Source organism: Chlorocebus sabaeus, chromosome 25, assembly GCF_047675955.1.
Source record: "Chlorocebus sabaeus isolate Y175 chromosome 25, mChlSab1.0.hap1, whole genome shotgun sequence".
NCBI classification, from domain to species: domain Eukaryota; kingdom Metazoa; phylum Chordata; class Mammalia; order Primates; family Cercopithecidae; genus Chlorocebus; species Chlorocebus sabaeus.
The window spans coordinates 1,212,720-1,234,842 of record NC_132928.1 but is presented as its reverse complement, the minus strand read 5'-3'; the positions used below and the strand labels follow the sequence as shown (position 1 = coordinate 1,234,842).

Genomic DNA, 22,123 nt, shown 5'->3' with positions numbered 1-22,123 from the left:
AAGAGGTCATTACATTATCTTCTGGTGTCCATATTTTCTTTGAAATATGAACTGTGAAATTTGTTATGGATATTTTAAGGGTCATGTACCTTTTTTCATCCTGTTGCTTTTAAGATTTTCTTTTTGATTTTGCTTTGTGGTAGTATTTCTTTTATGAACTTAGGTGTGGTTTCCTTTGTCTTCATCCTGGTTGGGATTGTAGAACATCTTGAGTCTGTGGGTTTATATCTTTCATTAGTTGTTTGTTGTTGCTGAATCCTGAATCTTCAGTGCCTGTGAAATGGGTTCGTCCCAGATTTGTGTCTCTGACTGTGCATCCCTCCTGTCCACCCTCAGAGCCCAAGGCGGTGTTTGCCAAGGAGCAGTCAGTGCATAATGAGGTGCAGACTGAGGCAGGAACCAGCGCCACACTGAGCTGTGAGGTGGCCCAGGCCCAGACGGAGGTGACGTGGTACAAGGACGGGAAGAAGCTGAGCTCCAGTTCAAAAGTGCGTGTAGAGGCCACAGGCTGCATGCGGCAGCTGGTGGTGCAGCAGGCAAGCCAGGCAGATGCTGGGGAGTACAGCTGTGAGGCCGGGGACCAGCGGCTCTCCTTCCACCTGGATGTTTCGGGTCAGTGCTTCAGGGGTACTAAGTTTGTAGAGGTGATGATGAGACTGGTTGATAGACTCTGGTGCTCTTCCCATTAGCCTTTACCTCTGTGGTTTCCTATCCTCCCAATTCCTATTTCATAACTGGTGTGGTCAAGGGAGGCCAGATGGGAAGGGTATGTGTGGAGGGACAGGGGCTGTTGCTGTGTACCTGGAATGGTGTTTATATGCAGTAATGCTCGATCATACGTTCCCATCATCTGCCTAGAACCTTGCTGGTGTTTCTTCTTGTCTCTACCAGGCCCTGTGGTCAAGGTAGACCAGGTGTCTCACCTGGGGATATGTGAATTTCCTTCTACTGGATGTCTGGCAGCTCCCACATGCCCGCATGCTTATTCTCCCTAGTGACAGGTGTTTGAATTTAATTCAGCTGGGAGAAAGGGGAATTTCAGCCACACAACCATACATGGAATTATCTCAGTATCACACTGTGGATTATCTGATTTTTGATGTCCTGGGACCTTCTCCCTTCTTTTGCATGGACATGGAAGTTACCTGTGCACCCACAGGTAGCAAAACCTAGATCCATGTTTGTTGCAATGTCTGTGTCAAGTAAAACAGCAGCATGGATTGGTACATATGAGCCTGTGATATGCACCCATGAGGTCTGGAATTCTCTTCCAAAAACAACTCTTGTTTTCCTTTGTTTTTAGTTAGAATATGTCAGATTCTCCTTGGAGCTTGATTTTTAAATTGAGAAATGGAAAGGAATAAGTAGCTTAGATGACATCACCAGGCACTGATACAACTGAGATGCAATAGTAGCATTATATTAGTCTGTTCTCACACTGCTAATAAAGACATACCCGAGAGTGGGTAAGGAAAGAGGTTTAATTGACTCACAGTTCTGCATGACTGGGAAGGCCTCAGGAAACTTGCAAGGCCTTAGGAAACTTACAATCATGGTGGAAGGCACCTCTTCACAGGGCTTCAGGAGAAAGAATGTGTGCCGAGTGAAGAAGGGAGCTCCTTATAAAACCATCAGATCTTGGTAGTAGTCACTCACTATTACGAGAACAGCATGAGGGAAACTGCCCCCGTGATTCAATTACCCCCACCTGGTCCCACCATTGCAGCGTGGTGATTATTACTATTCAAGGTGAGATTTGGGTGGGGACACAGAGGCAAACCATATCAAGCAGCCCCTGACTGACAAAAGCAGTATTTATTCAGTAGCATTTCCTAGTAATTATGTTGTGGCTTTTCCTGACTGGGTCATAGAGAATTCTGAAACTACATTTATTTTCTTTTCATTAAGAGAATCTTCACATCAGAGATCTGTGGGCTGCAGCCCCATGTTGATGCCTGGGGGCCAACACATGACAGTCTGGTATTACCACTGTGCAGTGGTTTGTGGGTGGTTATAGATGCCAGTAAACCCACTAACCCACTATGTGTCTTTCTAAAGTGCTATTTTAGGAGAGTATGACAAATTATTTACTGGTAATAAATATGAACAGGTTCAACAAATTGTTAAATTGCTTAAAAAGTATATAAAAAGTAACATAAGAAGAAATAGACAGCTCAGATAGTCCTATAACTTTTAAACAAATGGGACTAGTAACAAAAAATGTTTTCACCAATAAATTTCTAAGCAATATCTAATAACTATACAGTAAATTGTACCAAACAATCTGCAAATAAATTATTCCATGTTCATGGAAATTCTTCTAGAGAATACAATGAAGAGATGCACTCTCTGATTTGTTTCATGTAGGTAGCATAACGTTGATACAAAGTAGGAAGAATTAAAAATAGGCCAACCTATTATGGATAGCAAGGACAAAATCTTAAACAACATATTATTAATATATATTTAGCAATATACTAAGAGAATAGTATGGTATGAAGAAAGTCGTATTACCCAGGCATGGTGGTATACACCTGTAAGTCCCTGCTACTTGGGAGGCTGAGGCAGGAGGATCATTTGAGCCCAGGAGTTGGAGGCTGCAGTTAGCTATGATCATGCCACTGCATTCCTGCCTGGGCAACAAAGCAAGATCCCATCTCTAAAGAAATTGAAAAAAAAGTAGCTGGCTGTAGTGGCATGTACCTGTAGTCCCAGCTACTTGGGAAGCTGAGGTGGGAGGATGGCTTGAACTCAGGAGACTGAAGCTGCGGTTAGCTATGATTGCATCACTGCACTCCGCTCTGGGTGACAGAGTAAGACCTTGTCTCAGAAAATAAAAGGAAAAAAAAAGATTTTGGACCATTAAACCGCATGGGAAATAAATCAGACCAGGATCTCAACCACACGCAAAGTCAACTCCAGTTGGTTAGAGATGTCAGAATCCTGGGGAAACACATACAAGTCTTAGAGGAAAACAGAGATGTTTCTGGTGACTTCAGAGTAACGCATGACTTCCTAAACAGAACATACATGCCCTGATCACAATGAAACACATTTGATATATTTGAATACATTAAAATTAAAATTTTTGATTCTTTGGAAGACACCATAAGAGAATGAAAAGGCAAGCTACACAGAAAAGGAGGATATTTCTAACATGCTAATGGCCACTGCTCTAGTATTTCAGTGTAAAAAGAGATCTTAAAATGAAAGTGTAAAAGAAAGACAGTGCTATTGAAAGTCAGACAAAGCACTTGCACAGTGACTCCACAGAAGAATGAAGACTCCATCCCCAGACCATCAGAAGGCACCCAGCTTTTAGTCCTCCTGACAGGGCCCCAGGAAGCCACGGTAGGCCCAGGCCCTCCCCACAGAGGCCAGAACTGACCCTCCTGACAGTGGCAGGAGCGGGAGCCTCAGACTCTGGGGCCCTGGGGTGAGGACGCACCCTGCACAGTCGCCTGGGGAGAACCCGGCACATCTGTGAGGGGAGCTGTGCAGGTGTCAAGACTCCAGTCCCTGCCCTGGAGGATCTGTCATGGCAGCCCTGCCTGGGACAGCCCATGGCACCATGCAGAATGGATGGAGAAACTGTGTTCCTTGTGCTGGGAGGTGGTGGGGCTTTTCCTGACCACACGGCCAGTGCAGAGCCTGAGGCTGGGGAAGGTTCTCTCCCTCCCGCCTCCCTGCCCAGGCCTTCTCTCCCCAGTGCTGCCTTCCTGATCTAGATGGTGGTGGTCACCCTGTGCATCCCTGCCTTCCCCAGAGCCCAAGGTGGTGTTTGCAAAGGAGCAGCCAGCACACAGGGAGGTGCAGACCGAGGTGGGGGCCAGTGCCACGCTGAGCTGCGAGATGGCCCAGGCCCAGACAGAGGTGACATGGTACAAGGATGGGAAGAAGCTGAGCTCCAGCTCGAAAGTGCGAATGGAGGCCGTGGGCTACACACGGAGGCTGGTGGTGCAGCAGGCGGGCCAGGCGGACGCCGGGGAGTACAGCTGTGAGGCCGGGGGCAAGCAGCTCTCTTTCCGCCTGCACGTGGCAGGTCAGTGCTTTGGGGGTGCCGAGAAGCCTCTTCAGAGGTGATGGTGGTTCTGACTCGTAGCCCCAGCATATCTCTGTGCACTTTCCTTCAGCCTTCGTGTCTTGGGCTTCCCATCCTCCTGCTTCCATTTCTATCCCTGTGGCTGGGGCGAGAGAGAGGTGTGCACAGGAGGCAGAGGGGCTGTATCTGCAAACCCGGAGGCATGTTTGCACTTTATAATGCTCAGCCACTTGTTCCCAGCACCTGCCCAGAACCTTTCTGGTGCTCCTTGACATCTGGGACTCTGGATCTCCTTTGTCTTGTGTTCTGAGGTTGACCAGGCGTCTCTCTCCTGGGGTTCTGTGAATATCCTCTCAGTATATGCTCTGGCAGCTACCATATGCCCTCACCCAGCAGCACATGCTGGTTCTGGTCAGCGAGAGATATTTTAATTTTTTTCCTGGTGGAGTGACCCAAACCTTCATTCCTGAAGGGTCTAGATCATTTGTAGTCCTGCCTGGATTGGGCTGTTGTGGTTTCCCACTGACCTTAATCACAGGGCATGGTAATACTGAGACACGCCCGAAGGAATTGCCTACATTCCACACACATGCCTCCTTACCTCCATTGTGAAGTAGTAGACTGATTTCATCTTGATAGTTTGGGTCAGTCACCCTAACCAACAATGTAACTCCCTTAGCCTGTTGACTTAAAGGTAGGAGGAGCCCAAAGTGGCCAGGTGGCAATCTTAACTTCCAGTTCAATGGGATCGTTGTTGTGTCTCCTGGTGGCAGCATTCCTCCTTCCGGAACTAAGATCTCTAAGCCAGCAGAAGGTAATGTCATGAGAACAGGAAGCAAAAATTTTGCTAGTGGGTCACTAGGGGTGATGGTGAGTGGTGCCACTTCCACTTCTATCCTTTGATTTCCGGACTCGTGAATCCTGGCTATGGGAGAAACAGTACCATATATTAGACACCGATTCAGAGCATATGCAGCCTCTGGAGAACTTTACCCCAGCCCTGAAAAGTATTGTCACCTAGCTGGCTTTGGAATTGTGACTTCAAAAGGCCATTCCACTGTTCTATCAGTCCACCTGCTTCAGGATGATGGGGAACATGGTAAGACCAGTGAATTCCATGAGCATGAGCCCACTGCCACACTTCTATTTTTTTTTTTTTTTTTTGGTAAGGTTTTTTTGGCTGTAAGTTTATTCAATGCAAAATAATCCTCTTCAGTTTTACTGAGGTGGCTGACCACGTCCACGACCAAATCCGCCTCTAAACTGGAATTTGGTTGCTGACCCAGCCCTAGCCTCGGCTTTCTTATTGGCACCAGGTGGCACAGCACTCCGTCTGTAGGTATCTCTGTCAGCTTCCCCTCTTGTGAGTCTCGCAGGTCGCTCACCCTTCAGACCTTTAGGCCGAGGCCTGCCAGTCTCTGGACGGCTATGGCGTAGGGTGGCAGGCACAATCTCCAGGGGCAGATGAAGGTAATCATGGAGATACTGGATACCCTCATTGGTAAGGTACCAGTAGAAATGTCTCCAGGCAAACTGTTCCTTCACGTAGCCTCAGGACTTGGGAGACTGCATGGCCTTCATGACATGAAGGTTGGGCACATTCTTGTCTGCCAGCTCCGGGTGCTTAGGCATGTGGACATCCTTCTTGGCCACCATGACTCCCTCCTTAAAAAGGAGTTCGTAAATGGCAGTCCGGTTCTTCTTAGGCATCAACATCTCGGCGGCTGCTGCCACACTTCTTTAACCATAGAGTGCCTTGGTCAGAGACAATGCTGTGTGGAATACCATGACGGTGGATAAGGCATTCTGTGAATCCATGGATGGTAGTCTTGGCCAAAGTGTTGTGTGCAGGATAGACAAACTCATATCTGGAGTAAGTGTCTATTGTGGTGAGGACAAACCATTGCCCTTTCCATGATGGAAGAGGTCCAATATAATCAACCTGCCATCAAGCAGATGTCTGATCACCCTGAGGAATGGTGCCATATCGAGGGCTCATTGTTGGTCTCTGCTGCTGGCAAATTGAGCACTCAGCAGTGGCCTTTAGTCAGGTCTGCCTTGGTGAGTGGAAGTCCATGCTGCTGAGCACACGTGTAACCTCCATTCCTGCCACCATGGCCGTTTTGTTCATGGGTGATGACAGGGGTGGCTGGGGAAGGAGGCTGAGTGGTGTCCACAGAGCGAGTCATCCTATTCACTTGATTATTAAAATCCTCCTCTGCTGAGGTCACCCTTTGGTGAGCACTCGCATGAGATACAAATATCTTCACAATTTGTGACCACTCAGAGAGGTGCATCCACATACCTTTTCCTCAATTTTCCAATCACGCTTCTTCCAGGTCCCTGACCATCCAGCCAAACCATTGTCTACAGCCCATGAATCAGTGTATAATCGCTCATCTGGCCATTTCTCCTTCGAGCAAAGTGCACAACGAGGTGCACTGCTTGAAGTTCTGCCCACTGGGAAGATTTCCCTTAGCCACTGTTCTTCAGGGATGTCCTAGAAAGAGGCTGTAATGCTGCAGCTGTCCACCTTTGGGTGGTGCCCGCATATCATGCAGAACCATCTGTGAATCAGGCCCTAGTCTTCTCTTTCTCTGTCAGTTGATCATAGGGAACTCCCCATGAGGCCATTGGTGCAGGCTGGGGGAGAGAAGGCAGGGTGGCAGGAGTGGGGACCATGGGCACTTGAGCCACTTCCTCATGTAACTTACTTGGGCCTTCAGGATCTACTCTAGCCCTATCGTGTATATACCACTTCCATTTGATGATAGAATGCTGCTGTGCATGCCCAACTTTATGGCTAGATGGGTCAGAAAGCACCCAGGTTATGACAGTCAGTTCAAGTCATATGGTGACTTGATGATCCATAGTCAATTGTTCAGTTTCCACCAAAGCCCAGTAACAGGCCAAGAGCTGTCTCTCAAAACGGGAGTAGTTACCTGCAGAAGATGGCAGGGTGTTGCTCCAAAATCCTAGAGACCTCCACTCTGATTCACCTGCGGGGGCCTGCCAAAGGCTCCAGACAGCATCCCTATTTGCCACTGGCACCTCAAGCACCACTGGATCTGCTGGGTCATATGGCCCAGGTGGCAGAGCAGCTTGCACAGCAGCCTGGACCTGTTGCAGACCCTTCTCCTGTTCTGGACCCCACTCAAAACTGGCAGCCTTTTGGGTCACTTGATAAATGGTCCAGAGTAACACACCCGGATGAGGAATGTGTTGCCTCCAAAATCCGAATAGGCATTGTGCCTCTTTCTTGGTTGTAGGAGGGGCCAAATGCAGCAACTTATGCTTCACCTTAGAAGGAATATCTTGACAGGCCCCACACCACTGGACCTCTAGACATTTTACTGAGGTAGAAGGTCCCTGAATTTTAGTCAGATTTATTTCCCATCCTCTGGAATGCAAATGTCTCACCAGTAAGTCCAGTGTGTTTGCTGCTGTATATGTCTATGTTCTCTTGGCTGGTACATAGGGAAGCCTGATAAATACAATTTTCTTTCAGAAAAAAAAAGGGAGAGTGTTGATGCCAAATAGGGGTGGGCTGAAGTCCCATGGTGACCTCTGGGTGCTAACACATAAGTTTGGTATTACATCAGCATCAGTGTTATGTGGATATATATAGATAACAGAAATCCCACTGTATATGTTTGTGAAGTTATTTTCGGAGAATATGACAGGATGTTTCATGTAATAAATTTGAAGAGTTGGGACAATTTGGCTAATTCCTAGTAAATTACATGAAAACTCACATAAGAGGATACAGAAAACTTAAATAGTCCTATAAGTTTTAAATAGATGGAGGCAGTAGTAAAAAAATATTTTAAATCCAATAATTTTCTAGTAAACTGTTTCAAATATTCTGGAAAGCAGTTATTCCATATTCATGAATATTGTTCTGGAGAATAGTAAAAGGAGATTGACTCCATATGCCATTTTATGTTTTTTTTTTTTTTTTTTTTTGAGACAGGCCCTCACTCTATTGTCCAGGCTGGAGTGCAGTGGCAGGATCTCGGCTCATTGCAGCCTCTGCCTCCTGGGTTCAAGTGATTTTCCCATGTCAGCCTCCCAAGAAGCTGGGATTACAGGCATGCACCACCAGCACAAAATAGCATGTATGCTGGCTATTTTTTTGTATTTTTTTTTTTCAGTAGACACGGGGTTTTGCCATGTTGCCCAGGCTAGTCTCAAACTTCTAGGTTCAAGCTATCCACCTGCCTTGGCCTTCCACAGTGCTGGGATTACAGGTGTGAGCCACCATGTCCAGGCCATCATTTTATGTAGATAGTGTAACATTAATACCAAAATCTGACAAAGGAAGTGGGAAGAACTAAATTGTAGACCAATCTGTATGGATTTGTCATTATTGATATCAAGAACACAATCATAAACAAAGTATTAGCAAATGGAATTCAGCAACGTATCAAGAAGACAGTGCACTCTGTTGAAGATCCTGGTCCCAGAATGCAAGGCTAGTTTGGCTTTAGAAGCATTAGGTCAGTATAATAAGCTTGACCTTAACAGATTGAATGAAAAATGATATCGTTATCTCAATAAATGTAGATTAAAAGTATTTGATAAAATCTAGAAGATATATTTGAGAAAATTTAGCACTATCATAGGATTCTTAACAAACTTTATAGAAGTGTTCTTCCTTAATTTGATAAATGATACTGCAGAAGCACCACTAGGATCCCACTCAGAGTGAACCTTGAAAGGTTTGATTGAGAGGAGACAGGGCAGTGTCACTACTTGTATCCAACATTGTATGTAAGGGTAAGGAGGAAGATAAAGCAAAAGGCATAGCACTTGGAAAAAGTAAAAGTGAAATTTACTGATGATATGACCATCCACTTGGAAAATCCAATAGAGAACTTAGTAGACTAAGTAACATTGTTGAGAATGATTATCCTGTAAAAAAAATCAACACACAGAAAACACTTCTGTATCTATATACAGCAGTAAACAGTTGCAAAATGAAATTTGAAAAGACTTACAGTAGCATCAAAATTACAATGTTTCTAATTCAAAGTCTAATAAAGATGTTTAAAGCCTGGGGAGGGGCTAGGAAATTATTGTATGTTTTGCAAGACCATTAAGAAATCTAATTAAATGGATAGAAATTCATGAAAAAATTAAAATATGTTCATTAACAATCAGGATCCAAACAATTTTTTTTTGTGGGGGAATGAAAAGAAAATCAAAGTATGAACATGACTGTACCAGATGTCGAAAATTATTGTAAAGTTACAGTAATTAAGACAATGGATTTCAACGAATGGTTAGGTATCAGAACAAAGAAATGGAATAGTGAACTCAGAAATAGTCCCATGCATCGATGATCTCTGGACATCCCCCCCCCCTTTTTTTTTTTTTTTTTAACCATGGCATCTGTGCAAGAAATAGAGAAAGGATAGTGTTTTCTTTTTTCTTTCTTTCTTTCTTTTTTTTTTTTTTTTTTTGAGATGGAGTCTAGCTCTGTTGCCCAGGCTGGAGTGCAGTGGTGCCATCTGGGCTCACTGCAAGCTCTGCCTCCTGGGTTCACGCCATTCTCCTGCCTCAGCCTCCTGAGTAGCTGGAAATACAGGCATCTGCCACCACACCTGGCTAATTTTTTTTGTATTTTTAGTAGAGACAGGGTTTCACCATGTTTGCCAGGATGGTCTCGATCTCCTGACCTCGTGATCTGCCCACCTTGGCCTCCCAAAGTGCTGGGATTACAGGTGTGAACCACTGCACCTGGCCAAGGATAGTGTTTTCGTTAACTAGTGTGTGGACCATTTAAACATATGGGAAGAATTAAAGCATATTGGTAATTCATAGCATGTGCGAGAGTCAGCTCCTGGTGGGTTAGAGACCTCAGGGTAAAAGGTAAAACCATAAACCCCAAGATGGTAAGCATAGGCTATCTGTAGAATTTAGGGTTTAAGGAAGTGTTTAAATAGTACACGAATGCCCTAACCACAGTGGACAAGATCGATGTATTTGAGTAAATTAAAACTAAAATGTCTGATTCATCAGAAGACGCCATAAAAGATGAAAACCCAAGTCACACAGGTAGGGAAGATACAAAGTACATAATTCTGACCTCTCTAACATTTAAATATATAAAGAAGACCTTAAAGCCGGGGTCCCCAACCCCTAGGCTGTGGACCAGTACTGTTCTGTGGCCTGTTGGGAACTGGGCCTCACAGTAGGAGGTGAGTGGCAGGTGAGCATTCCTGCCTGAGCTCTGCCTCCTGTCAGATCAGCAGCAGCACTAGATTCTCATAGGAACATGAACCCTATTGTGAACTGTGCATGGGAGGGATCTAGGTTGTGCTCCTTATGAGAATCTAATGCCTGATGATCTGAAGTGGAACAGTTTCATCCCGAAACTGTGCCCCAGACCTCCATCTGTGGAAAAATTGTCTTCCATGAAACTGGTCCCTGCTGCCAAAAATGTTGGGGACTGCTGCCTTAAAGTGAATAAAGGCAAGACAGTGCTATTAATAATGGGATAGAATTGAGTAGTGACACTACAGAGGAGCAAACAGGAATGGCCAATCCTCTAGAAAGATGCTCTGCCCTGTGAGCCGTAGAACAATGAAGAAAGCCACAGTGACACACCCCACTGAGGCCAAAGCTGACCGTCCTGACAGTGGCAGGAGCAGGAGCCTCAGGACTGGGGTTCTGTGGTGAGGACGCGCCCTGCATAACTGCATGGGGAGACCCTTGCTCCATTCATGAGGGGAAGGGTACAGGCATCAGGACACCAATCCCTGCCCCAGATGAGCTCGTGTATGCAAGATCTGTCACAGCCACCCCACCAAGGACAGCCTGTGGCACCGTACAGAATAGCTGGAGAAGCTTCCTTGTGCTGGGAGGTGGTGGTGCAGCCTGGAGAGCATCTGTCCCTCGCACCTCCCCTTCCAGGCCTTCTCTCCCCAGTTCTGCCTTCCTGACCTAGATGGTGGTGATCTCCCTGTGCATCTTGCCTTCCCCAGAGCCCAAGGCGGTATTTGCCAAGGAACAGCTGGTGCACAGGGAGGTGCAGGCCCAGGCGGGGACCAGCGCCATGTTCAACTGCGAGGTGGCCCAGGCCCAGACGGAGGTGATGTGGTACAAGGACGGGAAGAAGCTGAGCTCCAGCTCGAAAGTGCATGTGGAGGCCGTGGGCTGCACACGGAGGCTGGTGGTGCAGCAGGCGGGTCAGGCAGACGCTGGGGAGTACAGCTGCCAGGCAGGGAGCCAGCGGCTGTCCTTCCACCTGCACGTGGCAGGTCAGTACTCTGGGGGATGGAGAGTGACCTTGTGTGGAGGTGATGATGAGACTGGCTGATGGACTTCACGGCCCCCAGTGCCCTTTCCATGAGACTCCACCTCTCCACTTCTCCATGCCCTCACTTACCAGGTTCATGCCCGTGGCTGGGCCAGGCTTGGCTGGATGGGAGGGTACAGGGAAGGCCAGGCCCTGTGGTGCACCTGGAGCGGCGTTCCCATGCAGTGCAGCCTCATCACACTGAGCCCCTCCCCCAAACCCCCGTGCTCTTTGGTGTCCAGGCCCCTGGCACTATCTGGCCCTGTGGTCTGAGGTGGACCAGGTGCCTCCCCTGGGAAAGTGGGGTGTCCTTTCTATCATCCAGTATCTCCCACCTGCCTCCCTTCAGCACCATGTGGGGCTTCTAGCCTATGAGAGACATTTTGAATTCATATGAACCACATAAGGGGAAATTTTGCCCATGCAGTCCCAGTTGGAATTCTCTCCAGACTGAACTTCGGAGCATCAAAGCTTTTGGTGTCCTAGGAGACTCTTTCCTTTTTTTTCATGGATCTAGAAGCTTTAGAAGCTCACTGTGCACCTATACGTGGCAAAATCTCGGTCCTTGTTTTCTTGCAGTGTCTGTGCAAAAAATCCCAGCCCAGAGGGCTGGTGACTGTGCCCCGGGATACAATTGTGAGATTCCAAGTGCTCCTCTTAAGGTTAATCTGGCTTTCCTTTTGTCTCTAGTTACAACATTCTGAGTCAGAATTCCCCCTTGGAGTCTGATTTATGAATTTAGCAGTGGAAAGGAAGAAAGAGCTTAAGCTATCTCAGCACACCTAAGATATGTATATATTTTGTTAAAAGAGTCTGGCCTGGGCATAGTGGCTCATGACTGTTGTAGTCCCAGCACTTTGGGAGGTCGAGGCAGCAGGATTGCTTGATCCCAGCAGTTTGAGACCAAATTAGGCACTATAGCAAGACCTCGTCTCTACAAGAAATACAGAAATTAGCTGGATGAAGTGGCACATGCCTGTAGTCCTAGCTACTCAGGAGGCTGAGGCAGGAGGATCACTTGGGCCCAGGAGTTCCAGGCTGCAGTGTGCCATGATCACACCACTGCACTCCAGCCTGGGCGACAGAGTGAGACCCTGTTCTGGAAAAAATAAAAATAAAAACAACAACAACAACAACAACAAAAAACCGGGCTAAATATCAGAGAGAAAAAGGTTGTGGTACTACATTGACTCCCAAATGCCAACCCTTGAGAGCTTGGCATTCTATCAGTATATAGTCATTTGTAGTTGTGTATAGATACCAAAAAAGCCCACTATGTATCTTTCTAAAATATTGTGTTAAGAGAGTGCGATAAATTATTTAATGGTAATACATTTTATAAGTTTTGGAGAATTGCCAATTTCTTAGAGAAAACTATATGAAAAAGTTACACAGGAAGAAACAGACAACTCAGATAGTCCTATAGCTTTTAATTAAGTGGAACCAGTGATACAAATATTTTTATAAAACGTCTAAGCCCAGTGGATCTACTGATAAATTATACCAGATATCCTCAAAACAAATTATTTCATGTTCTTAGAGATCCTTTCAGAGAATAGAATGAGAAGATACACTCTTGAATCTATTTTATGTGGATAGCATAACATAGATACCAATTATGACAAGAACAGTATAACGATTTGAAATTACAGGCCAATCATTATGGATATGTAGGCCAATGCTTCAACAATATATTTTCAAAGTGGTATGATCAGTATGTCAAAAGGAAAATGCACTATGATAAAAGGCATAATTTAGAAATGCTATACTGGTTCAATATTCAAAACATCAGAAAATGTCAAACAGATTGAAAGAGAAAAACAGTATGATTATCTCAATAAATGCAGAAGAAAAGTTTGATAAAATTTAACATCATAAATTCTGAACAGCTCTTTGATAAAATTTAGCATCAGGCCTGGCACGGTGACTCATACCTGTAATCCCAGCACTCTGAGAGGCTGAGGCAGAAGGATGGCTTGAGCTCAGGCATTTGAGACCAGCCTCCCAAGCAGCAGGGACCGCAGGAACATGCTACTGTTCTGCAGGGTGCCCTGGGGGTGTGACAGATCCTCCATGGAGAATGAATGGAGAAACTGTGTTCCTTGTGCTGGTAGGCAGTGGTGTAGAGCCTGGAGAGCATCTGTCCCTCGCATGTCCCCTTCCAGGCCTTCTCTCCCCAGTGCTGCCTTCCTGACCTAGATGGTGGTGGTCACCCTGTGCATCCCTGCCTTCCCCAGAGCCCAAGGCAGTGTTTGCCAAGGAGCAGCCAGTGCACAGGGAGGTGCAGGCTGAAGCAGGGGCTAGTGCCACACTGAGCTGTGAGGTGGCCCAGGCCAAGACAGAGGCGACGTGGTACAAGGGCAGGAAGAAGCTGAGCTCCAGCTTGAAAGTGCAGGTGGAGGTTGCAGACTGCACACGGAGGCTGGTGGTGCAGCAGGCAGGCCAAGCAGATGCCAGAGAGTACAGCTGTGAGGCTGGGGGCCAGCAGCTCTCCTTCAGCCTGCACGTGGCAGGTCAATGCTTTGGGGATGCTGAGTTACCTTGTGTGGAGGTGATGATGAGATTGGCTGATAGACCCTAGTACTCTTTCCACTAGAGTTCATCTCTAGAAGTCTCTCGTAATCCTAGCTGCCGTTTTCCTACCCATGGCTGACCTGAGGTTGGCCAGAAGGGATGAGTGTGTACAGGAGACACTGTGAGTTGTGTTTCCAGGCAGTAATGCTGTTCACATATTCCCAGCACCCAGTCAGAACCCACAGGTGCTCCCAGGTGTCCAGCCCTTTGGCTCAATGGAACTGAGGGGGCTGCTACAGGAGGCTGAAGTAGACCAGATGTCTCTCACCTGAGGCCATCTGAGAGCTTGCACCCAGCCTCACCAGCACGACCTGAGAGCTCTCCCTATGAAGAGATGGTTGAATTCCATTGAACCAGGATAAGAGCAAATTTCAGCCACACAATCATTCTTGAAATTATCTCATGATTTGAACTTTGGATTATCCAAGTTTTATGTGTTCGAGGACCCTCTTCTCATCTTTCTTATGGGCATAAAAGGTCTCTGTGCACCCACATGTGGCAAAATCTATATCCTGGGTTTTTTTGTTTTGTTGTTGTTGTTGTTTTTGAGACAGAGTCTGTCACCCAGGCTGGAGTACAGTGGCACAATCTCAGCTCACTGAAACCTCTGCCTCTTGGGTTCAAGCAATTCTCCTGCCTGAGCCTCCCAAGTAGCCAAGATTACAGGCGCCTGCCACCACACCTGGCTAATTTTTGTATTTTCAGTGGAGATGGGGTTTCATCATGCTGGTCAGGCTGGTCTCAAATTTCTGGCTTCAAGTGATCCACCCGCCTTGGCCTCTCAAACTGTTGGGATTACGGGTGTGAGTCACTACACCCGGCTTGTTTTTATTATACTGCCTACAGAATAAATACAGAGCTGGGAATTGGTGGATCTGGACTGCGATACGCCACTGTGAGGTTTGGAATTATCTTCTGAAAGTGTATGTTGTTTTCATTTGCTCTTATGTCAGAACATTCTGTGACTGAACTTCCCTTAGTTTAATTTTGTATATTTAAAACTGAAGAGGAATAAACAAATCAAGCTACATCAACACACATTTTAAAGATGAATTACTACACAGCAGCCACTGACAGATAAAGCAGTATGTGTTTCATACCGTTCTAATAATTCATGGCTAGTTGATAGAGAAATCTGAGAACCAGCTTTATTTTCCTTTAGTAAGAGAGTCTTTTGTTGGATGGAGTGCAGTCACACACTTGTTCATAGGTACTGACACTTAACACTGGTGTCACATCAGAATCTAGGAGTTTGTGGGGGTGTATAGATGCCAGAAACCCCACTTTGTAGGTACTTGAAATGTTGTTATGTGAGAACATGCCATTATTATTTTGAGATGGAGTCTCGCTCTGTCACCCAGGCTGGAGTGCAGTGGTGCGATCTTGGCTGACTATAACCTCTGCCTCCTGGGTTCGAGTGATTCTCCTGCCTTAGCCTCCTGAGTAGCTGGGACTACAGGCACGCACCACCATGCCTAGCTAATGTTTTTGTATTTTTAGCAGAAACAAGGTTTCATTATGTTGACCAGGCTGGTCTTGAGCTCCTGACCTCAGGTGATCTACCTGCCTCGGCCTCCCAAAGTGCTCTAATTACAGGGGTGAGCCACCATGCCCGGCCCTGTTATTTATGCAAGTAAATTTGAAAAGTTTTGGCAAATTGATCAATTTCTTCAAAACTATATCAAAAGTAAAAATAGGTAAATTGAACAGGCCTATAACCTTTTATAGAAATGCAACAAATAATCTTCTCATAGAAGATTACCCCAGTGCTCTACTGTAAACTGTACCAAATATTATAGAAAGAAATTATTCCATGTTCATAGACATTCCTCTAGAGTATTGAAAAAGGACCTCAGTGCTCTATCTCGTTTTATGTAGGTAAATATCATTAATACAAAGCTCTGACAGGGTGAATATGAAGAATTAAAATTGGCCAATCTCTTATCAGTGTCAAGGCTCATTATCTTAAACTAAATATTAGCACCCTGAATTCAGCAATTTATCAAGAGGATAACACACAATGACAAAAGTCATAGTCCAGTAATGCAAGGCTGGTTTAGCATAAGAAACATTTGAAAATCAGTACAAAATGTGACATTAATAGATTGAAAGAAAAATGAATGTGATTACCCCAATATGGAGACTAAAAGCATTGGATAAAGTACAACATCATAAATATGCAAAAAATATTTGGAAAAATTTAGCATCAATTCATGTCATATAATTCTTAACAAACTCTAAATAAAAACATTTTTCCTTAATTTCATAAGCAATAGTATAAAGAAAACAAGCTAATATGTCGCCTTTGAGATTGGAAACAGGACAAGGACTCCATCCGTCACCACTTCTTCCAACACTGTATAGCAGACAGGAGGAAAAGAAAGTACAAGGTGTAAAACTTGGAAAATAAAACATGCACCTCACAGATGATATGGTTATTAATCTAGAAAGTCCAAAAAAAAACCTAATTATTAGTAAGACATTTGGGAATGGTTATCACATAAAAAAATCAATATACAGAAAACACTTCTAGATCTATGTACCAGAAACAAGTAGATGGAAAATAACATTTTAAGAGATTTCCAGTACCATCCAAAGTCTTGTAGTTACCAATTGCAAGCCTAACAAAAGATCTTTAGATGGTTTGTGGGGGGTGGAAATTATTAAACATTGTTGAGAGACAGTAAAAAAAGATCTCAATAAATAGTTAGAAGGCTGTGGAAGACCTGAAAGTGTAAATTCCAGTCAACCGTAGTTCTGTTGGGTGAGAGAATACTGACAAGCACATAGCAAAGGCCAAGCAGAGCCAAGCTACCCTTGAAGAACACAGTGTGAGGGCCTTTGCTGTACCAGACAGCAGGGTGTCCTCTAAAGCAGTGGTGATCTAGATACCTGGACCCAAAGGCAGAAAGAGATCAACAGACCAAAATAATTGAATACTGAGCTCAAAACAGCTTTGATGGAACCAGATTCCTCCTCCCTTTCTTTATTTTTTACCCTGGTGCTAGGAGGAGGTGTAGAGGAAGGGTGATCTTTTCACAAATGGTGCTAAGACAGTTAACTGTTCGCAAAAATAAAATAAAATTGGGTGTCTACCTCCCCATACAAGAAATCAACTCAATGTGTGGGTAGAACAGCTCTTACCAGATAATGTAGATAATATAGATTATCTGGTGACCTCTGGGTAATAGAAGATGTTTTGAACAGAACCTGAATGCACTAGCCACACAGGATGAATGATTATTTGCCTGCAATAAAACTGATCACTTTATTTCATCAGAGAACCTTCATACAGGAGTGAAAGGGCAAGGCACAGAGATGGAGAAGATGTTTGTAACATACATAGCTTTTAAGTATATGAAGTTCCTAAAAATAAATATGTAAAAGACAGTGCTACTGAAAATTGGGGTTGGGCATGGTGGTTCATGCCTGTAACCCAAACGCTTTGGGAGGCCGAGGCAGGAGGATTGCTTGAGCCCTGGAATTTGAGAACAGTCTAGGCAACATAGCAAGACCCTGCCTCTAGAAAATAAAAAATAAAAGAGCTAGGCATAGTGATGCATGCCTGTAGTCTCAAGCTCCTTGGGAGGCCGAGGTGGGAGGATGTCTTGAGCCTAAGGATTGAACCTGCAGTGGGCTATGATCACACCAATGCACTCCAGCATGGGTGACAGAGTGAGAGCCTGTCTCAAAAAAAAGAAAAGGAAAAGAAAATTGGGCAAAACACTTTAACAGTGACACCACAGAAGAGCGAAGACTCTGTCCCCAAACCATCAGAAGGCGCTCAGCTTGACAGTCCTCCTGACAGGGACCCAGGAAGCCACAGGAGGCCCAGGACCTCTCTGCAGCAGCTAGAGCTGACCCTCCTGACAGTGGCAGGAGTGGGAGTCTCAGACTCTGGGGCCCCGGGGTGAGGACATGCCCTGCACAGTCCCCTGGGGAGACTGTGGCACATCCATAAGGGGAGCTGTGCAGGTGTCAGGACCCCAGTCCCTGCCCTGGAGGATCTGTCATGGCAGCCCTGCCTGGGACAGCCCATGGTGCCGTGCAGAATGGAAGGAGAAACTGTGTTGCTTGTGCTGGGAGGTGGTGGGGCTTCTCCCGACCACACAGCCAGTGCAGAGCCTGAGGCTGGTGAAGGTTCTTTCCCTCCCACCTCCCTGCCCAGGCCTTCTCTCCCCAGTGCTGCCTTCCTGATCTAGATGGTGGTGGTCACCCTGTGCATCCCTGCCTTCCCCAGAGCCCAAGGCAGTGTTTGCCAGGGAGCAGCCAGTGCGCAGAGAGGTGCAGGCCGAATTGGGGACCAGTGCCACGCTGAGCTGCGAGATGGCCCAGGCCCAGACAGAGGTGACGTGGTACAAGGACGGGAAGAAACTGAGCTCCAGCCCGAAAGTGCAAATGGAGGCCGTGGGCTGCACACGGAGGCTGGTGGTACAGCAGGTGGGCCAGGCAGACGCTGGGGAGTACAGCTGCGAGGCCGGGGGTCAGCGGCTCTCCTTTGGCCTGAATGTGGCAGGTCAGTGCTTTGGGGGCCCTAGGAGCCTCTTCAGAGGTGATGGTGGTTCTGGCTCATAGCCCTAGCATATCTCTGTGCACTTTCCTTCAGCCTTCATGTCTCGGGCTACCCATCCTCCCACTCCCATTTCCATCCCTGTGGCTGGGCCAAGGGAGGGGTGTGCCTGGGAGGGAGAGGGCCTGTTCCTGCAAAACGAGAGACGTGTTTGTACTTGGTAGTTCTCAGTCACACCTGCGGGCACCTTCCTAGTTTTCTTAGTGTCCAAGGAGTCTCACTGCCCCTGGAGCTGGGGGTTGAGGTGAACCCGGCATCTGTCACATGCACAGAGGTGAATGTGCTGTTGTTGGATGTCTGGCAGCTCCCGCATCCTCACCCCACAGAGCGTAGGGCTCTCGCCAGGGGAAGGGGAGCTGCCTCCATTTCATCCAAACAAGATAATGGGAGTTTTCAGTCACCAGATTGTCCTTGGAATTTTCCCAAAACTAAAATTTGTCTTATCATAGTTTTAGAGGAGGAGAGACACTCTTCCCTCTCCCGTATGTTACAAAATGTAGATCCCTGACTTGCTATGATTGTGTGAATCGTAAGGAGTGGTGCCCCAGTGGAGACGTGCCTGTGCAGTGCATCCATGGGCTTAGAATACTGTTTCTAAGACAAAGAATGTTTTCCTTTTGTCCTCAATTGGAGTATTTGGTGTCAGTGTTCTCCTTGTAGTTTGATTCAGAAATAGAAAAGAATAAGTAGAGTAGGCGACACCACCACACTTTGTCAAAGGCGAGTTCCCTTCGTAGCAGCCTCTGTTTGTTATGTGTATTTATTTTATAGAATTTCCTAATGGTTACTGTGTTTGAGCCTCCATGGCTGCTTCATAGAGAAGTCTGAGAAGCAAATTTATTTTCCTTTCATTAAGACAGTCTTAGTAACCCCGGCTGTAGATCCTACACTGACCTCTAGGTGCCACCATATAACAGTTTGCTACTGCATCAGCATAGAGTGATTTGGGGGGTGTATATACACCCAAAACCTCACTCTGTACATTTGTCAAATTTTAAGAGAATATGAAAAATTATTTTACAGAAATACATTTGTGGTAATAAATTTTGTAGTAATAAATTTGAAAAATATTGACAGTTTGGCCAGTTCCTAGAAATATATCAAAAGTGACACAAAGAGAAATAGATAACTCTAGTAGTCCTAGAAACTTAAAAAAATTGAACCATGAAAACCATCTGCTCATAGCAAAAGACATAAGCCTGGTGGCTTTACTGCTAAATTATACTAAATATTTAGGAAATAAATTATTCTATGTTCATACAGATTCTTCTACTAGGGAACAGAAAAGCAGATATACTCTCCAGATAGTCTTGTAGAAACATGATATAGCCTAGGGCAGTGGCTCATGCCTGTAATCCCAACACTTTGGGAGGCCAAGGTAGAAGGATCACTTGAGCTCAGGAGTTCGAGATCATCCTGGGCAACACAGCAAAACCCTGTCTCTGAAAAACAATTTAAAAATTAGCTGGATGTTGTAGTGGGTGCCTGTAAGTCCTAGCTGCTTGGGAGGCTGAGGTGGGAGGACTGCTTGAGCCCAGGAGGTTGAAGTTACAGTGAACTATAATGGTGCCACTGCACTCCAGCTAGGTCAACAGATTGAGACTCTTGTCTCAAAAAAGAAAAAAAAGAAAAATAAGAAATATAATATGGATATCAAAATATAATATGGACAAGGAATGTTAACAAGAATTAAAATTTTAGACCAATCCATTATGGATATCAAAAAAAAATATTAGCAAACTGAATTTAGCTATCTCTCAAGACCCTCTAAGGAAGGATGTAGTCCCAGAATGCAAGGCTGGTTTAGTTTTTGAAATATGCAAATCTGTATAAAGGATGATGTAATTGGATGCAATGAAAAAGTTATGTGATTTTAATAAATACAGAATACAGTGTTTGATTAAATTTAATATTAAAGTTTAGAAGTAATATTTGATAAAATTCAGCATCAATTCATGCCATGAAATTTTTAACAAATTATAAAGTGTCCTTCTTTAATTTGGTCAATGGTACTGCAGAAAACACCAGGTAACTGCATATTTAAAGAGCACCTTGAAAGCTTTGCCTTTGAGATAGGAATCAGCACGTGGAAACCAACCATCCCCACTTCCATTCAGCACTGTACAGCAGAGGAAGGAGGAAAGGAAAAGAAAAGGTATAACACTTGGAGAAAAACATAAGTGGGATTCACAGATGATATGAGTATCAATTCAGAAAATCCAAAAGATAGATAAATAATAAGATAAATAATAAGTAACAACAAATAATATGAGAGTTGAGAAACATCACATAGAAATTCAACATGCAGAATACATGTATATATGTATGTATGTACACATACACACACACACACTAGCAACACAGTTGTAAGGTCAAATTTTAAAAGATTTACAAGAGCATGAAAAGCATCAAGTATAGTAAAGATGTTTAATATCTCAGTGGAGGAAAATTGTCAAACATTTTTGTTTTTGAGTCAGGATCTCACTCTGTCACCCAGAGTGGAGTTCAGTGGTATAATCATGGCTCACTGCAGCCTCGACCTCCTGGGTGGGCTCAAGAGATCCTCCCACCTCGGCCTCCTGACTTGATGAGACTATAGGCCATGCACCACCACGCCCAGCTAATTTTTTAAGAAATTTTTTTGGTAGCGACAGGGTCTCACTATTTTGCCCAGGTTGGGCTCAAACTCAAGCAATCCTCCCACCTCAGCCTCCCAAAGTGCTGGGATTACAGGTGTGAGCCGCTGTGCCTGGCCATTGTGAAACATTTTTGGCAGACAGTAAGAAGACCTAAATAAATAGATAGAAACCCATGGAAGACTCAAATATGTTCACACCCAGTCAAAACCCAAGCAAATGTTTTTCTTTGGGGAAGTGAAGGTTGAGAAGCAGATTCTGAAGGCCAAGTGGAGTAACACACTCTTGAAGAGCCACTTGTGAGCATTTGTCTACCAGATACTAAGAACCAATCAGCTGCAGGAATGGAGACAGCCAGGCACAACACAAGGACAGTTGTCAGACCAAAGGGACAGAATCGTGAGCTCATGATCAGACCCAAATACATGGATTCTCCCTTTTATTGTTTCTTGTTTTTTTGTTTTTGTGTTTTGTGTTTTGTTTTTTTTTTTAACCTTCACACCTGCACAGGCAGTGGAGAAAGGATGATCTTCTGAAAAAAAAATGGTTCTTTGATTTTTTAACCTTATAAAAATTTAGACTAGTGACTTATTTCACACTAAAAAGTAAGTTCCAGGGAGGTTAGAGGCCACAGAGTATAAAAGGTAAAACCCTAAAACCCCTAGATGATAACATAGATTGTTGAAAACTTCAGGGAAAGGAAAGATTTCTTAAAACTACAGAGTGGAACAATGGTATATTTACCTACATTAAAACTACAACTTTAATTTGTCAAGACATCATTTGAGAGTGAAAAGGCAGGTCAAGGACATGGGTAAGATGTTTACAAATACACAGTTATCATTTGCTAGCATTTTATATAAAGAGTTCCTAAAAATAAGGAAGGAAAAGACAGAAAAGGCTATTGAAAATTGGACAGAAGCCTGAAGAGTGAAACCCCAGAAGAGCTGATGTAACGGCCAGAAGTGGTGGAAAGGGCTCCACCTTGCATGTCACCA

The 22,123-nt window shown here is 44.9% G+C and overlaps 1 protein-coding gene and 1 pseudogene across 1 annotated transcript in view; one reads left to right on the top strand and one right to left on the bottom strand.

The window, feature by feature from the left end:
- Positions 1-22,123, top strand: part of OBSCN (obscurin, cytoskeletal calmodulin and titin-interacting RhoGEF) — a 164,786-nt gene that overhangs the window by 35,932 nt on the left and 106,731 nt on the right. Inside the window, 5 exon segments of the mRNA XM_073011456.1 lie at positions 337-612; positions 3,767-4,042; positions 11,032-11,307; positions 13,583-13,668; positions 18,246-18,435. Coding sequence (XP_072867557.1) covers positions 337-612; positions 3,767-4,042; positions 11,032-11,307; positions 13,583-13,668; positions 18,246-18,435 — 1,104 coding nt within the window.
- Positions 5,203-5,764, bottom strand: LOC103229957 (small ribosomal subunit protein eS10-like; annotated as a pseudogene).